General features: G+C 31.9%; 2 protein-coding genes and 1 pseudogene across 2 annotated transcripts; all 3 read left to right on the forward strand.

Annotated features, from left to right (window-relative positions):
- Positions 1-331: 331 nt before the first annotated feature.
- LOC146896852 (F-box/FBD/LRR-repeat protein At4g26340-like) lies at positions 332-6,270 on the forward strand. Its single transcript, XM_085734584.1, has 4 exons — positions 332-854; positions 4,140-4,587; positions 4,792-4,944; positions 5,894-6,270. The coding sequence occupies exons 1-4, from the start codon at positions 373-375 to the stop codon at positions 6,155-6,157; spliced, it is 1,347 nt and encodes a 448-aa protein (XP_085590710.1). The 5' UTR covers positions 332-372; the 3' UTR covers positions 6,158-6,270.
- A 2,139-nt stretch (positions 6,271-8,409) lies between these two features.
- Positions 8,410-9,397, forward strand: LOC146896853 (F-box/FBD/LRR-repeat protein At4g26340-like; annotated as a pseudogene).
- Positions 9,398-10,677: 1,280 nt separating this feature from the next.
- On the forward strand, positions 10,678-12,936 carry LOC146896854 (F-box/FBD/LRR-repeat protein At4g26340-like). Its single transcript, XM_085735042.1, has 4 exons — positions 10,678-11,266; positions 11,391-11,827; positions 12,211-12,302; positions 12,520-12,936. Exons 1-4 carry the CDS (start codon positions 10,800-10,802, stop codon positions 12,778-12,780), a joined length of 1,257 nt encoding a protein of 418 aa, XP_085591168.1. The 5' UTR covers positions 10,678-10,799; the 3' UTR covers positions 12,781-12,936.
- The last annotated feature ends 7,715 nt before the right edge of the window (positions 12,937-20,651 follow it).

Consider the following 20,651-nt stretch of genomic DNA (forward strand, 5'->3'; position numbering starts at 1 on the left):
AATTAAAAATCTCCCCTCCCCTCCCCTCCCCTCCCCTCCCCTCCAAAACTCTCGAACCAATCGGACCCTTAGGGAATTTGTTGTAGGATTGAAAGTGATAAACCACAAAAATTAAGTTTTGTTTTATTTGTTTGTAAAATAAGCATCAAACCCCATAAAATTTAAAGATAACGAGGTTAATTATGAAATTTTACACATGAGAAACATAACCAAACAAATATATATAGAGAGATAAAAAGTAAGATAGCAACAAAAGGGTTTTCTCTCTATCTCTCGTTTACGGCAAATCTCTAATTCATATGTTTTGTGGTTCCCATCCAAACTTCTTCAATCCGAATAGGTTAATGCGTCGAAGAAAAAGTAAACTATAGAATGGCAGAGTCGAACTCCAAAGGAGAAAAAACGTATGAAGAAGAAGACAGGATCAGTAATTTACCGGACGATCTGCTCGACTACATCCTGTCATGCCTCCCTACCAAAACTGCTGTTGCCACGGGTCGTCTGTCTCGCCGGTGGCGCCATCTCTGGAAGCATCTATCCAATCTCAACTTCACCGACCACTCTGAAGAATATATCTACCAACCTTCCGAACGATTCAGAAGCTTCGCTCTCTTAGTTAACGGTGTGCTCGATGCTTTTGTCCGTACTCCCCATTCCATTCAGAAGTTCCAACTCGAGTGCGCTCATTCCCATTTGAACGACAAGTTCCGTGCCTGTTCAGTTGAGACGTGGGTTCGTGCCGCCGTTGATCTCCACCCCAAGGAACTTGACCTCGATCTCTTTTCCAACGGAAACGATCCCCCATTTACACTCCCTCTATCGCTCTTCACTTCCACTAACCTCGTTTCACTCAGGTTTCCTCAGTTTGTATTTATTTATTGCTTTATATATCATTTTAATTTACAGCAAATATACTACATTTTGGTTTTGGTTTGCAGATAAACTAGTTGGAGTGGCGCCAACAATTCCATAAAATATATGATTTTTAGAAAGGAATCATTCTTGACCATACTTACAAAGAGTTACAAATGATAAATATTACATAAGATTGTATGTATATAAGAAACATAATTACAAAGTATCACACTGTTAACAAAAAATTGTATGTCTATTGACGTTAAATCACTTTTAACACATTTAAACATTAATTGCATATTAAACTCCAAGTTAGGGTAGGAAATAAATACATAAGGTATTTGATGAATGAATTGAGTTGTAAGTTAGGGTAGGAAATAAATACATAAGGTATTTGATGAATGAATTGAGTTGTTGGTCTCAAACACATATTGAGATACCCTTGCTATTTGGTTCATAACTTTCTAAGGAGAGCATTTAGATTTATCATGAATCAGTATATTGTTTATGTTATAGTTAGGCTCTTAGTGTTTTGATTTATGAATTATGAACTTGAAAATTATTGAACATAGGGATACTTGTTTCACACATCAATCAATTGAGAAATTTTAATTAAATATATGTTTGGTTCACAAGAGGAGGGGAGAAATTTTAAAATCACATTACTGTTAGGGTTAAATATGTTTTTGGTCCCTATAAAATTGCGACCTTCTAAGTTTAGTCCTTACTTAATTTTAATAGCTTTTTTAATCCCTACAAAAAAAATTTACTTATAATTTTAGTCCCTGCTAAAATAAATTTTGTTTAATTATCCTTAAACTCTTAAATTTTTTAACTATTCTTTTTATACAAGTTTAGAACACTATGAAAGGTTCATTTACTAAAATCTATAATTTTTTAACTTGAAATAAATTAAATATGAATTTTTGAAAACGACAAAAATTTAAGATATAAGTAACAAAAATATGGACGAAGAAATCAAATTTTTGCGATATTTTTTCGGAGGACCTTTTAATAACGTTCTTAACACGCCTGTAAAAAATTGTTGAAAAACTTAAGAGTTTAAACATAAATTAAACAAATTTGGATTGAGTAAGGACTAATATAGAGTGCAGAAATTTTTTGTAGGGATTAAAAATGCTATTAAAATTAAGTAACGACTAAACTTACAAGGTCGCAATTTTGTAGGGACCAAAAACATAATTAACTCTTACTGTTATATACCTCTAATCTTAAAACAATCTCAAGTTTTAATATTATTCACTTCACAAAAAATTAAACATGAAAACTCTGTAATAAAAAACTCCATAAATAATATAACACAAACAATTCTAACAAAATATTAAATATTCATAAATATTAGAGCACTTCCAAAGAAATCTTTTTTTTTTTTGGTGTCCGGGATTCGAACCCCGGACCTTGCATATATTATGCATATATTACTTGCATATATTATGCATTACCAACTGAGCTAAGCTCACGAGACACTTCCAAACAAATCTAGTACAATAAAAAAATTTATAAAAAAATTATTGATACTATTTTTTTTATCTTTATAATCCATCTAACTCTTACTGAATTAAATTCTATATAAATAAGTAAAAGAATTTATAATTACGAAATGTTTTAATATACATTCCAACGAAAAAACTATAAAACAAATATACTAAAAGGAAAAAAAAAAGTATATGTTAATATAGGGACAAATATTTTAATATACATTTTAAATTGGAGTTTTTTGGAGGGAAGAAGAGAAGAGTTAATTAGATTGACATAATTATCTTCATATTGATTGACTCTTTAACTTTAAAATTTGAACTCTCTTAAACATGATCCAGAAAACCTGTCTACAAACAAAACCATAGGATTAATAATTTAATAAAATAACCCGTCTCTAACAAACAAAACCAAAGAAGCAAAATGTGAATAATACCTCCATCTACTTTTGCAGAACTCTTGTTGCAAACTCATGAAATAAATAAACCACTTTTTTTTTTGAAAGATAAAAAAACCATTTTATTTACAATCTAATATACATCATACAAGAAATAACAGAAAAAAAAAATGAGGTCAATAATTAAAGATAATCATAGTAACAAAAGTATAAACACAAAATTTCTTCAAAACTATAACATATTTTAACTAACCTGAAGGCTATCCATGTGCGAAATCTCATATTGAAATGAATTTTTTTTGTAAGTAAGTTTTTTTGTAAACTGAATTAAGTGAATGATTCCAAAAGGAGTTGCTAAAATGAAGGCAATATATTAGACAATGACTTTAGAAAAATTAAGAAACGAGGTTCTCCAACAATCAAAACTGATTTACCAAAACAATTATTTACTTTATATGATTCAAAGAAATCAACTCTTTGAATAAAAAAATTACATTAAAAAAAATATAGAGTACATGAAGCATAAGATGTAGCAAAAACAATAATATACCCATACTCTATATGCTACATAAATTATCAAAAAATTAACTCATGTAAGTTGTATGTGTCATCAATCATCCAAACATTATAGTCACTTCAAGAGTTGAAACTAAAAGAGCAAAGTATTTTGAGATTTTTGGATCAATTTGACAAATCCTAAAAGTGTGTTTGGATGAGGTAATTTGAAAATTTTAAGGAATTTAAAATTATAGGAAATTTACCTCTAAGTATTTGAATTCCCTCATAACATTATATTTCCTCAACGTTACATTACATTCCTCCATCTAAACAATAGAATTCACCTCAAAGTATTTGAATTCCCTCGTAACATTACATTCCCTCGAAACATTTCCCCATCCAAACACACTCTAAGAGAAAACAAGAGAGAAAGATTTTTGATCATTTTTGACGAACTGAAATGCAGAAATCAACCAAGCCAATTATGTCGCAATCCAGAAGCTTCATCACCAAATTTAGGGCCAATTTTCAACAAATTTTTTTATATTCCTTGTGTCTTTTTCCAACAGCACCTTAGATATATAATCTGGATTCAAAATCATAACCTTCAAGCAACAATATTCCCCTACTTCCATCACAAAGAAAAACAGATTTTTTAAAATTATGTCATGACTTTGAATTAACAAACAAAAATTTAATTTGTTTCTTTCAACTTTTTCCCTGACTGCCAAATTCAGTTTGAACCAACCAAGGTGTCTGTTAGTGTATTTTAAGTTAAGAATAATATGAAAAACACTAAATGCACCTAAATTTTTTCCAAGTAGAAACTAGTATATTTGAATTTTTATTTTTGTTTTCTGAAATGTGATATAACATTACTTCTGTTCCTCAGTCTCACGAGTAATATTCATGTACACTTGGAAAGCTCTACGCCGATTACTTTACCATCACTCAAGGAGCTGGTAATCAACATTCATGATGCGGAACTGCCTTCCGTGAATGTACTTCTATCTGGCTGCCCAAACATTGAAAGTCTGGATCTTTACTTTTCCATCCAGAGCATGGATAAAGTTTGTGTTCCACCTTCTTTGAAATGGTTGACAATCGACATTGAGAATGAAGTTGGGGCTTACCTTGAAATAAACGCGCCGAATCTTGAGTACCTTGACATTACTGGAATCACATTCGACAAAGTTTTTCACATGTACAACTTGCATAATGTGGTGGAAGCACATCTTGATGTCTTTCCTCATTCGCTTGGTTCCGTCATCCCTTTAAACAACCTCCTCAATGCTCTTTCTGGGATAAAACATCTAGTGTTGGGTCGTTCAACAACCAAGGTTTAAATTTTGTTTTATTTGTTTTATATTTGCATCAAAGGTTATTTCACTTATATAGAGATTAAGTTAGAAGTATTAATTAACTACTATGTAACTAAAACTCTAATAGTCATAGTTTATTCAGACTTGGAAGTTATACGGTGGTAAGGAGGTCACATATATAGTTTTGTACTAATTAATACTTGATGTCATATGTACAAACAGTGGCTGCTTGGTGAACCCCGTGATCTAACTTTTCAAGATCTTCGCTGTTTGCGTCGCCTAGATCTTACTCTTGATTGGTTCAACTCCGATTCTCTACTGAACTTGCTTCAAAAATGTCCTATGCTTCAAGTTCTCATAATTCAGAATGACAAGGTTTGTTTAATTGAAGGTTAATTTGGTTGACATAACTTTGACATGAAATTTGCCAATTTTTGTGAAATAAATTACAATAGTTATAAATTGCATCTTATTTTCTGGCATACAACTTAATATAGAACATGTTTTACTCATTACTATAAATATTGCATGCTATTCAAACCTTTTGATGCCTGTAGGAACAGTTGTCTTTACTAGGATCGGATCCAACGCCATCTGTACCTAATCTTAACATTACCGGAATCACATTCGGCAAAGTTTTCAACATGTACAACTTGCATAGCGTGGTGGAAGCACATCTTGATGTCTTTCCTCATTTGTTTGGTTCCGTCAACCCATTACACAACCTCCTCAATGCTCTTTCGGGGATAAAACATCTAGTGTTGGGTCGTTCAACAACCAAGGTTTAAGTTTTATTTTGTTTATTTAATATTTGCATCAAAAGTTATTTCACTTATATAGAGATTAAGGTAAAAGTATTAATTAACTACTATGTAACTAAAACTCTAATAGTCATAGTTTATTGAGACTTGGGAGTTATGCGGTACTTCATCGGTTTATTTATATAGTTTTGTACTAATTAATACTTGATGTCGTATGTACAAACAGTGGCTGCTTGGTAAACCCCGTGATCTGACTTTTCAAGATCTTCGCTGTTTGCGTCGCCTAGATCTTACTCTTGATTGGTTCAACTCCGATTCTCTACTGAACTTGCTTCAAAAATGTCCTATATGCTTCAAGTTCTCATAATTCAGAACGACAAGGTTTGTTTAATCGAAGGTTAATTTGGTCCACATAACCTTGATATGAAATTTTCCAATTTTTATGAAATAAATTACAATAATTATAAATTGCATCTTATTTTTTGGTACACAACTTAATATAGAACTTGTTTTATTCATTACTATAAATATTGCATATTATTCAAACCTTTTGTCGCCTGTAGGAACAGTCGTCTTTACTAGGATCGGCTCCAACACCATCTGTTCCTAATTGTCTTGTATCCCACCTGACCTTTATTCAATTTGAAGGATTTCTAGGGTTACCAGATGAGGTGTCATTTGTTGAGCATGTTTTGCAAAACGGACTTGTTTTGAAGACATTGACTATTTCTGATACTTCCTTGGACCTAAGTAAGAAGTACGACATTCTCAAAAGATTATCAAATGTGCCAAGGGCCTCTGGAATGTGCCAACTTACATTTGACTGAACTCTCATCCACAATCCATTTTTCAGTCATCGTACTGCATCAAAAGATGACTAACGTTGGGTTTAGTTTGCACTATTAGTAGATGTATCTTGTTTTTAGATATATAATACCATACCCTCAAGGTTTCTGAACTTTCTTTAATCTAGGTATTCTAATGTTTAGCAAGAGGTGCTAGATTTTTAAGTATAACAACGAATAAAATGACTTTATTTACCTGATTACTCAAATTGAAAAGAAAAACTAAGATTTCATGATGCCACTTGTTGTAAATTAACTTCGTGATTTATTATTGTGTGGTATTATTATCATTGGAATTAAAATTTTGTTTATTTTGGGACATTAGTTTTGAAGTTGATGGATCAAAGCCAACTTTGTCGATGAAGCGTTGTCTTTTCCATTATAAGCAAATAAAAAACCTTTGTATAATCATGAGTTTGATCTTCTGGACAATCTAAAAGGAAAAGAAAATAGTCTTGTGCTATTTGCATTCTCAATTTTCTTCTTTAGTTTTGGTTATTCGATTAACTAGACATTGCGTGAATTACTGTCATTGAATTATGTGGTATAATATATCAACATATATAGACAACAGCAACAATCCCCAAAACCACAATTACCTACCTAGACACTCCCTTGGATTCCAACACCAATCATAGGATAAAACAAACTTAATTGTTTTAATTTCTTTAGTTTGGATTTGTTACCCTGTACCAAAAAAAAAAAAAGGATTTGTTACCCAACCCAAGTACTTTAACTTTATGTTCCATTGTAATCAATTGATGGTAATGTCTTTATTATTAGATTTGTCTGTATCATTTCATTTATGCAAGATCAAAAAAAAATTTCATTTATGCAAGATCATTAATTTCTGCGGCTGATTAACCTTTATCAAGAAACAAACCGTATCTTGTTTGAACATATTGTTAAGTAAAAGGCAAGAGATTATGTTGTGCCATTCTGGTTTCATTGTGAGTCTGCAATTATGTTGAATCAGAAAATGTGGAGATTTAATTTCTATAGGTATATGTATATATTACAATATGATTTCTAAGACCTACAGCTTATATGCATAATTAAACATGAAAACTCTGTGATAAAAAACTCCATAAATAATATAACACAAACAATTCTAACAAAATATTAAATATTCATAAATATTAGAGCACTTCCAAAGAAATCTTTTTTTTTTTTGTGGTGTCCGCGATTCGAACCCCGGAACTTGTATATATTATGCATTGTCCTTACCAACTGAACTAAGCTCACGGGACCTTCCAAACAAATCTAGTACAATAAAAAAAATTATAAAAAAAAATTATTGATACTATTTTTTTATCTTTATAATCCATCTAACTCTTACTGAATTAAATTCTATATAAATAAGTAAAAAAATTTATTGAGAAATGTTTTAACATACATTCCAACGAAAAAACTAAAAAACAAATATACTAAAAGGAAAAAAGAAGTATATGTTAATATAGCGACAAATATTTTAATATACATTTTAAATTGGAGCTTTTTGGATTGGAGGGAGGGAAGAAGAGAAGAGTTAATTTTTTTTTTTTTTTGAGAGGAAGAGAAGAGTTAATTAAATTGACATAATTATCTTCATATTGATTGACTCTTTAACTTTAAAATTGAACTCTCTTAAACATGATCCAGAAAACCTGTCTACAAACAAAACCATAGGATTAATAATTTAATAAAATAACCCGTCTCTAACAAACAAAACCAAAGAAGCAAAATGTGAATAACACCTCCATCTATTTTACAGAACTCTTGTTGCAAACTCATGTAATAAATAAACCACTTTTTTATTGAAAGATAAATAAACCATTTTATTTACAATCTAATATACATCATACAAGAAATAACATAAAAAATGAGGTAAATAATTAAAGGAAGATAATCATAGTAACAAAAGTATAAACACAAAATCTCTTCAAAACTATTATATATTTTAACCAACCTGAAGGCTATCCATGTGCAAAATCTCATATTGAAATGAATTTTTTTTGTAAGTAAGTTTTTTGTAAACTGGACTAAGTGAATGATTCCAAAAGGAGTTGCTAAAATGAAGGCAACATATTAGACAATGACTTGAGAAAAATTAAGAAACGAGGTTCTCCAACAATTATACAAGAACAAATATTTTGATAAAAGTTTTAGGATTTAGCCATGGATCATTAGATACAAATTCTTTATCTTTGCCCAAACATTGAAATTCTTTATCTTTGCACTTCCTTCCATACCATATGGGTAAAGTTTGCGTCCCACCTTCTTTGAAAAGGTTGACAATCATCATTGATAATGAAGTTGAGGCTTACCTTGAAATGAACGCACCGGATCTTGAGTACCTTTACATCAACGGAATCACATCCGGCGAAGTTTTTAGCATGTACAACTTGCACAATGTGGTGGAAGCACATCTTAATGTTTTTCCCCAGCCGTTTTCTTCCGTCATCCCTTTGAACAACCTCCTTGGCAATCTCTCTGGGACTAAACATCTAGTGTTGGGTCGTTCAACAACCAAGGTTTAAGTTTTATTTTATATTTTCATCAAATGTTATCTCATTTATATAGAGATTAAGTTCAAACTAGTTACAAACTATTGATTAACTACCATCTCTGATGTCATATATATTGTTTTGTACTAATTACTATTTGATGTCATGTACAAATAGTGGCTGCTTGGAGAGCCCCATGATCTAAATTTTCAAGAACTTCGCTATTTGCTTCGCCTAGAGCTCACTCTTTATCGGTACAACTTCAATTCTGTACTGAACTTGCTTCAAAAGTGTCCTATGCTTCAAGTTCTAATAATTCATAACGACAAGGTTTGTTTTGTCGAAGCTTAATTTGGTTTATATAACTTTGATGTGAAAATTACCATTTTTTATGAAATAAATTACAAAAATTATAAATTGCATCTTATGGCCTGGTACACAACTTAACATAGAACATGTTTTGTTGCCTACAGGAACAGTCATCTTTACTAGGATGGACTCCAACACCATGTGTTCCTAATTGTCTTGTATCACACCTAACTTTTATTCAATTTAAAGGATTTCGTGGATTTTCAGAGGAGGTGTCATTTGCTGAGTATGTTTTACAAAAAGGACTTGTTTTAAAGACAGTGATTATTGCTGATATTTCCGTGGACTTAAAGGAGAAGTACGACATTCTCAAAAAATATCTGATGTGCCAAGGGCCTCTGGAATGTGTCAACTTAAATTTGACTGAACTGTATGCATAAGGTGTGAAATCTCATCCTTAATCCATATTTCTGTCTTTGTTCTGCATCAAATCAAAGATGACTAACGTCGGGTTTAGTCTGCAGTATTAGTAGATGTATCTTGATTTAGATGCATATTATAATCATCACATTTAATCTATACTGTGGCTGGATTAGATAATACCATACCCTGAAAGTTTCTAAATTTTCTTTGTTCTAGTTATTTTCATGCAATTAGCAAGAGGTGCTAGATTTTTAACTATAACAATGAAGGAAATGACAACATTTACCTGATTACTCAAATTGAAAAGAAAAACTACAAGATTTCATGATGGCACTTACTGTAAATTAACTTGGGGACATTAGTGTTGAAGTTATTACTGATTGATATTATAATCATTGAAACTAAAGATTTGTTTGGGACATTAGTGTTTAATGAAGAGTAACATCCAAATTAACTATATGACCTACAATTTCCACTTTCAAGGACTCTTACTTGGATTTTCTGGTATTCCAAAGACTAATTTGACAAGACACTACAATTTTAGATACCATTTCGCGGGATTACAATTTTAAACTCATTAACGTGTGGAATGTTCTTCTTCCAAAAAAGTGATGCATAACCATGTGTTATATATAATTGAAACACTTATGATCCAGATACCCTAGAGTTCTAGCCTATTTTGCTTAAAATTGATTGATCTATTACTTTAAAGTGATGCATAACCGAGTGGAAGGTTTTTGTGGGCGGGAGAAAAGCTGTGAAAGAAAGTATCCCATTTTTTTTTTCTTCTTATAAATTAATATTTAGTCTTTGAAATTGTAACAGTGGTCAACTTAGTCTTTTAAATTTGCTACTTTGTTTCTTGCTCTTATACTCCGTTTCTTCACTCCTTCTAAAACTGTGAGAAAGGTTTTTTGAACTTCATCTTCTACTACTACATGCTTTGTCCTCCCTTCTTCTTCCTTTACTACTATGTTTAGTGGCGGAGCTAGTTTTGATGTATATTTTTTTATTTCAATTTTATCTTATATTCAAAACCCTTTTTTTTACAATTTTATCATTCATTATACACAAACAAATAAAAACATTTGTTTAAAGAAAGATTTTTTGTTAGTTTTTTTTATAACAATTTTTTTTGGGTTACATTTAAAGAAAGATTTTAAGATTTTATTGCGAAAAAAGTGTGAGAAAGATTTTTCTTAAATAAATATAGTGAAAAAGAGTTGTTTTTTTTTTTTTTATGAATATTTTAGTGTATACGTAGGGTTTAGAGAGAGCGGATATAGGATGAACAAAGTTTATTCTGCTAATCCCTGATTCCCAACGATAGGGTTTAGAGAGAGTCGATTTCATCTTTCTTATACACCTTTTCTTCCAAACTGAAACTAACCTTGCCCCTCTCAACAATGGCAGAGTGGAACTCCAAACGGCAAAAAGCAGCAGAAAAAGAAGATAGGATCAGTAGTCTTCCTGACTGTATGCTGAGCCACATCCTGTCTTTCCTTCCAACCAAAACCTCCGTTGAAACGAGCATTCTGGCTCGCCGGTGGCGCCATATTTGGAAGGATGTCTCGGTTCTTGATTTCTCTGACGACTCACTAGAATTCGATGATGATAACTTTCAAACCTTTGCGGTTTTCGTAAACAGCGTCTTTTGTCTCCGTAATCACTACCCAATTCGAAAGATGCGTCTCTCATGTACTAAATTTCTCGTAGACGACTACGTCTGCAAAAGTTCAGTTGATACATGGGTCCGCTCTGTCATTGGGCCCGACCTCAAGGAACTCGACCTCATACTCGATACTGAGGAGGACTATTTCGACTTCTGCCTGCCTATCCCCCTATCTGCTTGCACTAATCTCGTCTCTCTCAGGCAAGCACATTCTATTCATTTTTTATAATAGTATTTTGTTTTTTAATTATTATTAAAACTACGCATATTGCTACACTCCTCTTATGTGACATGACATGATGCTAACAATTAACATGTAGTTCAGCCTCTATGGTGATGTATATATTGAATGGCAATTTGCTAAGGTGATTCATTTACCATCACTGAAGAAGTTGAAACTCTGTGCTATGAGCATGCGTAAAATCAATGCCTTCCTTGTTGGTTGCCCTATCCTAGAAACTTTGAATACTTACCTTTTTTATGAGGACTACTTCAATTTTCTTGTTGCCGATATTCGTGTGCCACCTACGTTGAAGAGGTTGGAAATCAATGTTGATACTGGCAATGTTGCGCCTCGCATTCACTATCTTAACATTACCCGAATCAGATTCAATGACGTTGGCAACTTACAAAAGATGGTGAGAGCATCTCTCGATGTTTTTCCTTCCTCGAGTGATACTTCAAAGGCCTTCACTTCTTTACGCAAGCTCCTCAATGCTCTCTCTGGGATAAAACATTTAGTGTTGGGTTGTTCAACAACAAAGGTATAGTTTATTACCATGGTTGGATATAGATCATATAATACCTAATTGTAAATGACTGATGTTTTTCACTGACAAATGCATACACATATATACAAGTCTTAGAATACAATCAATCCATGCAATGTACCTAATATCACTAACAATAATCCTAGGATAGTAGAGTAAAATTAATGTACATATCACACACATATTAACTTTTAAATACCAACCTAATATTTAGTGATATTATTGGATATCATAAAGAATATTATAAATTATGGTACAGTAGTATCTTACTAGCTAATAATACGTCTTACTACTTGTTGTTTTGAACAAACCAGTGGCTTCTTTGTGGCCCGGCTGGTCTACATTTTCCAGAATTCTATCATTTACTTCATTTGGAACTCATTCTTCCATGGTTCAACTCAAATTTTCTGCTGAGTCTGCTTCGGAGATGTCATCTGCTTCAAATTCTCATAATTCAAAATGACAAGGTTTGATCAGTTCTTATGTTTGTTTAATGGTTTATTTTGTGTCATGTACATCACTTAATGATGTGAAATTGATAAATTCAATATGCTTACGAAATAGGTTCCATAAGGCCTCGTTTTATGCATACTCAAAATGATCACTATGCCATATAACATGATTTCTTACCATATATGCATCATTAGATCTTATGAATGTTGTGGTGCCTTTCGTTGTCGACAGGAAACGTCGCCTTTAGCAGGATGGGCTACACAACCAAGTGTTCCTAATTGTATCGTATCACACCTAACTTTTATTCAGTTTAAAGGATATCAAGGACTTCCAGATGAGCTATTATTTGCTGAGTATATTCTGCAAAAAGGATTTGTTTTGAAGACAATGATTATTGATGATATTTCAGTGGACCTAAGCAACAAGTACAACATTCTCAATAAGTTATCTAAACTGAGAAGGGATGGAATTTGCCAACTTATATTTGACTGATTTGTATCTCTCTAAGGTGTGATCTCTCCCTAATAATCATTTCAAAGATTGGGTTTAGTCTTCATAAATAAATTTTCCTTATTTAGCCATCCCTTGTATTTACATGCACGTCACTTCATTTTCAACTCTTTTTGGTGGAATGACATAATTACATACTCTAAAGTTCCTTAATTTTCTTTGATCATGTTATTTTCTCATAAGTCATAACAAATATTGTATCGGTCCTCTCCACTAAACTAAATTATTCATTTTTTGCCTTTGTAACTGTGTTTATTTTAGTATTTCAGGCTTAGCAATAAGAGTTAAGAAATTTTCTAGATTTATAACTGTAAGATGGATGAAAATGCTTATTGAACATGATCATTTGAATGCTTATTGAAATTAATAAAGAATTCTGCTTGTTGATCTTTTTATCATTGCTACTAAATCTGTTTATTTGGGGGAATTAGAGTTCACATTTGTCGAAATTTATTTGGGGGCATTAGTATTCCCCCTGTCGAAATGCCAAATTAATGCTTAGAATGTGCTTAAGCTTTCGTTAATATCTCGTGTAGCAAGCTGATAGAAGCAACATATTTGACGTTTCTTCCCCCTCCCTCAGTTTTTAATGCATTGCATGCTTTAAAAGAATTCCAAAACTTACGTTAGCTGTTGTATTTTTCAACAAATAACCAATCATATGCTACTTCCATTCTTAACTTTCTTTAGTGTTGATTATTAGATAAATTTCCATATTTCAAGTGTTAAATAATGCTAAATAAGATGATTTGAAAAGCCAAATTTTGTCTGCGTATTTAATTTGCCTGAATTAGTGACAGTAAAGTTATGTAGCACAAGGTAGCAACATATAATTTGGACATGTAAATTCAGTCTCCATTGTTGGTACTAAATATAATTAGATTTGATTAACTTTTTTGTTATATGTTTGGCAGTTTGCATTTTGAATGCTGTGATTTGTGAAGTTTATAGAGTCCTATTTGATCGTCTGCGTAGCACTTCACTAAAAAAGGGACAACGTTTTTCTATTTCATCAAATTTAAAAACATTGGGCATCTTCTCTGGAATTGATTTGTTTTTCTGTCCTCTATGTGTGTTTCTATTTTTTGAGTGATGTTTCTTCAACTGACTCAGTGATGGATGAGTTCTCTTATGCTATGGTTCTCTTATTGAGTTTTTCTTTTTCCTAGATTTTTCTATTTTTGGAAGATTCTTTATTTGACTATACTTTTTTATTTCCTCTCAATGACATTATATTCAATGCAATATGAATCTTACTTTTGATGACGTTATATGAACTGCAATCTTTTTTATCGGTTGAAGCATGGTACACATAGGTGGGATATTTACTAAATCAATAGTTTTGAAACGAAAGAAAGAAGGATTGCACATTTCCTTTGTTTAGTTTGTTCCTCTCTCAATCGAAGTTTTCAGACTTTGGTTTCTATTTCAGTTTTCGAGCAACATAGTTTTGTGTTGGTCGTATTCATTTTTCAGTTTCTAGAATTTCAAGTTTTGTATCTATATACAAAGGCATAGTCAATAATTTTATACAAAGAAATTTGCTCTATATTAAGATTGAAATAGACAATTCCTAGACGAACGATGATGATAATGACAACGGTGCGCTATACTACTAGTTCTTGTGTGAATAACTTTTGTAGATCTGTCGCAATAATCATGTCAGGAGGAAAATATTTTGGATAAATTGATAACAGGTCTTCACTCCATATAAGTACATATTGTTAGAAAACTACGCATAATTTTCCCATAGTCAGTTTAAGTGGAAGTGAAATAAAAGGGGAATAATACACTAATTGAAATGAGCTTTTTCCTAAGAACATATTCTCTTTATATATGGAAATTTTAAACCAGCCATACCTTTAATGTGTTGCTAGACCAGCCATATAGTTTTGAGGCTTCAAGGAACTTCTAATGTTCATCTTTTCAACTTTCTCTCTGTTTTCTTAACTTAATGCCAACATGATTGTGTAAACAACATGTCTTTTGCTCGAATTAATTTTTTTTATCCAAACTGAATTGAAGTGTTTGGTTCTCATCAATTCCCACAAACAAAAACACTTTAAAACAATATCTTTTACTGTGGCTATCGCTTTTCTCAACAGAGTAATCATGATTTTTACATCGTCGTCACTCTTGAGTTTCAATCCAAACATGTTTGTTTGAGTCAATCAACGAACGGTGGTACTTGTTAGATAATAAAGTATTAGACTTAAGTTATTGGGCCTTTATATTAGTAAGTTATAATCCATTAAGTTTTATTATATATTCTCTTTACAACCTTTTGTAATGTCAAGCTATTGGTATTCTATGAAACCTAGCCGTCTTTGTTGTTCCTTTTCTCTTTCTTTATTTTGTATCTATATTGTTAACATGGTATCGAGAGCTTGCTTCGATCCTCCTTGAAAGATTTGTTGCTTCCGCTATTTAGTTCCCAAAAGAGATTGGGAACATGTTTTTGTGAAGGTATATATTTTCGTTCTCTATATTTAGTTTGTGTGAATTAATTTTGGTTCGGATGAAGAAATAGTGCACGCATCTTTGTATTGGTCTGATTGTTATGTTTGAAGGGAAATCTATACATACTCGAAGAAAAAAGAAACTCACCCCTTGAAATCATTAGTAAATTGGAATTTGCTTGGAATTATTGTTCGGTTGGAATTATTGTTTTGCAAATATCATGGATAACAAGAGAGTTGATTTCTATTGGAATGTATTTTTGTTATCGTTGCTTCGGTGGTGATGGTTATCTATTGATCATGTGGATTTGGATTTTGATATATTTCAAGGAAATGATATTTGCTTCAATTGCTTTCAGTGGTGAACTATATTTTGATTCGTTGATCTGATTGGTATATATGGATGCAAATCATCATTGTTCCAATTCCATTTACGGTGCTATTTGTGAGTCATTCTTTGATTAACAATAATTTGGTTAAGGTTGGTTGGCTCTTTTTGTTTGAGTTTTATGTTCGGGTCTGTCTCCTATTTTTTTTCTTGGTTTATTTATTTGAGTCTATCTTTTAATTTGAGTTTCTTTTTAGTCTTTGTGTTGTGTTTGGTTAATTGGTTGTTCGTCAATATCTGTCTTGGTTGTTTTGGTTCAGCTTGTCTTGGTTCGTTTGGTTTTGTTCGTTCTAGTTCTTCAAGTTGTTTTGATTTAGTTTTGTTCGGTTCAATTAGTTTGGTTGTTGGGTGATCAAAATAGTGCTCACAATTGGTTTGTTTGTTTGTTTGTTTGGTGGGTCAAGCACTCATAATTTTGTTTGGTGAGTCGAGTTCTTACACTTTGGTTGTTTGGTGTTCGTGTACTCACAATTTGGTTTCTTCTCCCCTTTTGATTCTTCAATTTGGTTGTTTGGTGAGTCGAGTTCTCACACTTTGGTTGTTTGGTGAGCGTGTGCTCACAATTTGGTTTCTTCTCCTCCTTTGATTCTTCAATTTGGTTGTTTGGTGAGTTGAGTTCTCACATTTGGTTGTTTGGTGAGTCGAATTCTCACATTTTGTTTTTTGGTGAGTCATGTGCTCACAATTTGGTTTCTTCTCCCCCTTTTGATGCTTCTGATTGATTGCACCTCTCCCCTTTTGATTCTTCTGATTGATTGCATTGCACTTCTCCCCCTTTTGATTCTTCTGATTGCATTGCACTTCTCCCCCCTTTTGGTTCAGCCCTTTTGGTTATTCTGATTGATTGCATTTCTCCTCCCCTTTGATTCTTCTGATTGCACTTCTCCCACTTTTGATGATTCATTTGGTTACTCCTCTATTGATTCTCATGTATGACTGCTTCTCTCTACTGGTTCTATTGTTTGGATGGTTCTCTCTTTGATTGGTTGATGGTGATGGTTCTTGTTGCCCTCTCTACGAAGATAACTCACTTTGGTTGGTTGCTGCCCTCCATTGGTTTTGCTAGCAGCTGATTTGGTTTATTTCCTAGGTTAATTTGTAACAAGCTTAAATCTTAGTAAGCTTCAGCTTGAGGGGTAGTGTTAGAACTTTATATTATTTAGTATGTTTTTCGTATTTTGTTTGACAAACTCACAATGCTTCTTGTTGATTCATTGTGAGTTTGAGGGTAGATGTTAGATAATAAATTATTAGACTTAAGTTATTGGGCCTTTATATTAGTAAGTTATAATCCATTAAGTTTTATTATATATTCTCTTACAACCTTTTGTAATGTCAAACTATTGGTATTCTATGAAACCCTAGCCGTCTTTGTTGTTCCTTTTCTCTTTCTTTATTTTGCATCTATATTGTTAACAATACTAAACACCGACCACCTTAATTACTTGTCTCTGTAGTTGAGAAAATCATTAATGTGGTCTAGTTGATCCTTCAAATTAGACAGTGTAACATCAATATAAACTTTATATTGAGTTTCCTCTTGTTGTGGTAATCGATTGATAGGCCAGTGTTTATTTCTAATGGATAAGTATTCTTGGTTTTGTGGTGTGGACTACAGATGAATGAAAGACACCAATTTATAAAAGTTTCTTGGATCAAAGAAACTAGCAAGGCATTGTGGACTACAATAAATCTAGTATTTTATTGGTTTGAATTACATAATTAGAATTTCACCAAAACTCTCAATCCACAAGTTTTTACTGACAGGTTTCTGATTTTATAAACCGAATGCATAAAATATTGTTTCAGTTTATAGAATCTAAAGTAGGGATGCACAAGATTTTGCATCATATACTCTTTCTCAACAGAAAATAACAAAATAGAACACCAAATAACACATAATATTATCCAAAACATAATATTTAGACGTTAACACATAAAATCATCAAGAGTATAAGGTACCGTTTAGCCAGGCTTTTTTTCGGTCTAAAAGCTACTTTAAAACGAAGTTAAAATAAAGCTCTTTAAGGAAGAAGCTAAAGTTGTTTGGTTTATTTATTGTTTTTTAGTTTTAAAGTTATTTTTAAGTTAAAAGTTGTTTGACAAAATATGTACAAATTTATGCGTTATCTTTATCAACTGAGATAAGCTCACACGGACAAAACTTTGAATTTATTATGAATATATCTATAATATGTATATGTGCGTGTATATATAATGAGAATAGTTGGTTTTTTCTTTTCCAATTATACTCTATAACAAATTTTGTTATAAGAATACCATATTTTTAGTGTCAGTCAAAAAGGTAAGAATTTATATTATATAATATTATATTTGTTACATTGCCGGTGTGATTGAAAAAGATATGTTTAGTGTTTTTAATAAGAAAAAGATATGCATAGTTTGTTACAATACAAATGTGTAAAATATATATAAGTATAATGTTTTTAGGCAACTACACTTGTACTTTTAATTAAAATTAAAATTTTATAAAAATAATTATATGCATTACCCAACACTAACAAAAATTATACGCGTTAGTGTAACAAAAAAACATACAGACGGACATAAAGTATTACTCTAAACCCTAATGTGTGTGTGTGTATTCCGAGGTTGAAGAAAGAGAATAAAAATATTCGGTGTCATTCAATGACAGCGTGAATAAAAATATTTGCGAGGTTGTGATAATTAAAAGATATTGAAATCAATATATAAGTGATAAAAAGATAATAAAATTCCTTAAAAATAGATAATAAAATTAAATGGACCCTCCATAAAAAAAATTAAATGGACCGGTTCAAAAAAATAAAATAAAATAAAATGGAAGAAAAAAACATATTGAAAAAATAAAATAAAAGGTTGCCAGCGTGATTTGAAGAGAGGTGCTTGTGAAATAAATTGTTGAGAAGTAGTTTTTTGAAGTAGCATTCAACAACTTTTGGTCAAAGCTCATTCCATTCTATTTTATGCATTCTAAAAAAAGTACTTTTCTTAGAAGGTACTTTATTGATATTGTGTTTGGCCTATCTTCTCCTTAAAAATGTAGAGAAGCTGAAAATAAGCCGGGCCAAACGGTACCTAATACACCCAAAGTTAAGTAAAATTCAAATGTATTTGTGAGAAATACTCATGTTTTTCTTTTATTTTCTTTGTGACAATTTTTCGCTTGTTTTGTTAAGTTACCGTAACAAAAAAAATAACGGTGATAAATGTTTCTCCCATATTTTTTTTTTATATTTAGTAAGTAAAATGTATTTATTAATGATTTTTATTAAAAAAGTTATAATAAATATTAAAATAATTGTCATTTTTCAATGAATTACCTAAAAAGAAAAACAAGTAGGAAGATAGTTCCATTGCATCAAATATATCCAAGGTGAGATAATAGCATTTATACATAATAAAGCTAATTTTTAGTAAATTTAAATTAAAAATATAAGGCTCGTTTGTTATGAATTAAAAAGAATCTTTTGACATTCAATAATTTAGATATTATTTATTAGTGATTTTATAAATAAAAAATACAATCAATATTGTGTTGTTTATCTTGATAATAATCACTTCTTTTAAAAAATAACAATGTAGTTTGTTGGATGCAACTATATAAAAGAGATATTTTGTAATATCCCGCTTAACAGTAACGGAATATTAGCCATTAGACGCGTCAGAGGACAAATGATCATGTAAATGTCTATTAATGGCATAAGTCAGGTATGAGCTAGATATCAGAGATTAAGTGTTATAGAACGTCAAGTACGACGGAAGATGTTTTTATGAAATATCAGTCGAGCATGGGCTTATGTGTCAGTGTCAGGTAAACACGACTAAGGCGAAGGGCAAAGTGGTAAAATGTCGCAAGTGACTATATAAGGCCACAAGGGCCATTTTTCTTCATTTTCCACTTCACTTTCTCTCTCTAGGTTTTTGGGAAAATATTTCTCTCCTCCTTCTCTCTAGAATTTCGCCTCCCTCTCCTCTCCAAGACATCCAATCTTCCTTCAATACATGATCAAGTATGGTTTGGATAGCTTAGCAACCAAGAAACAAGTGGAGGAAGAGATTAAAGCAAGGTTTGGAGGAAAGGGCTATAGATCAAGCATGAAGCAAAGCTAGGGTTGATGCTTGGAATTGCAAGGATCATGTTAGGTGAGTTCCATAGATAGATTACCACCCTTTGGGTTGTGCAATTCCATGTTTAAAGGATTGATTCATGTTTATGAGGGGATTAGAACCCTAATACTCTTTTGATAAATTCTTGTTGATTAGATGTTAAATTGCCATGAAATATGTTTATAAATGTATATATATGTTGCTGGATGATTATGGTGCATTGCAGGATCAAACTGAACAAGTTTTGGGTCAAAACTGGAAATTTGGTACCACAGACCCGAAGAACTACGCTATTAGCGAAATCTACGCTAATTGCGAAATTCTCCAGGCAGGTCACGCCCCAGGTGCGCTAATAGCGCAGGCCTCTGACCTTGCCAATATGATTTTGGCCTGTTGGCCCATTTTAGGGTCGGTGGTGCACTCTGAAGACTTTCTTTCGATGTTTTACAACTTTATAACCCCAAAACAACATCTAGGCAATGCACATAACATCAAACGATTCTAGAAATGAAAATCATGGCAATCTTAACATGAATGGCAAGAGTGATTCAAGAGAGTTTAGCCGAATTACTCGGGTAGCAAAGAACTAGGCATGGGATGAAAGTAGAGCCTTGACATAGCTTGTCAAGAACTAGAATAGTTAGTAAAGAAATAGAATGTTAGGCATGAGTAGTATGCTTGATTATATGCGAAGTGATATAGAGTATTCTCTTCGTATAGAAACTAGAGAGCCATACGAGTATGGCAAGATGTGAATTGATTAGACATCTCTTCACATAGCAAGTTAAACAAGCATATAGTTTACCTCTAGTTGGAACGTATAGGCATCCGAGGTAAAAGAGATAGCTAGCATAGATTTAATACTCATGCATATATATAGACCAAGACTTTAAAGT

Source organism: Medicago sativa, chromosome 8 (genome assembly GCF_051527215.1).
Source record: "Medicago sativa cultivar Bolivia chromosome 8, Bolivia_mono, whole genome shotgun sequence".
Classification (NCBI taxonomy): Eukaryota; Viridiplantae; Streptophyta; class Magnoliopsida; order Fabales; family Fabaceae; genus Medicago; species Medicago sativa.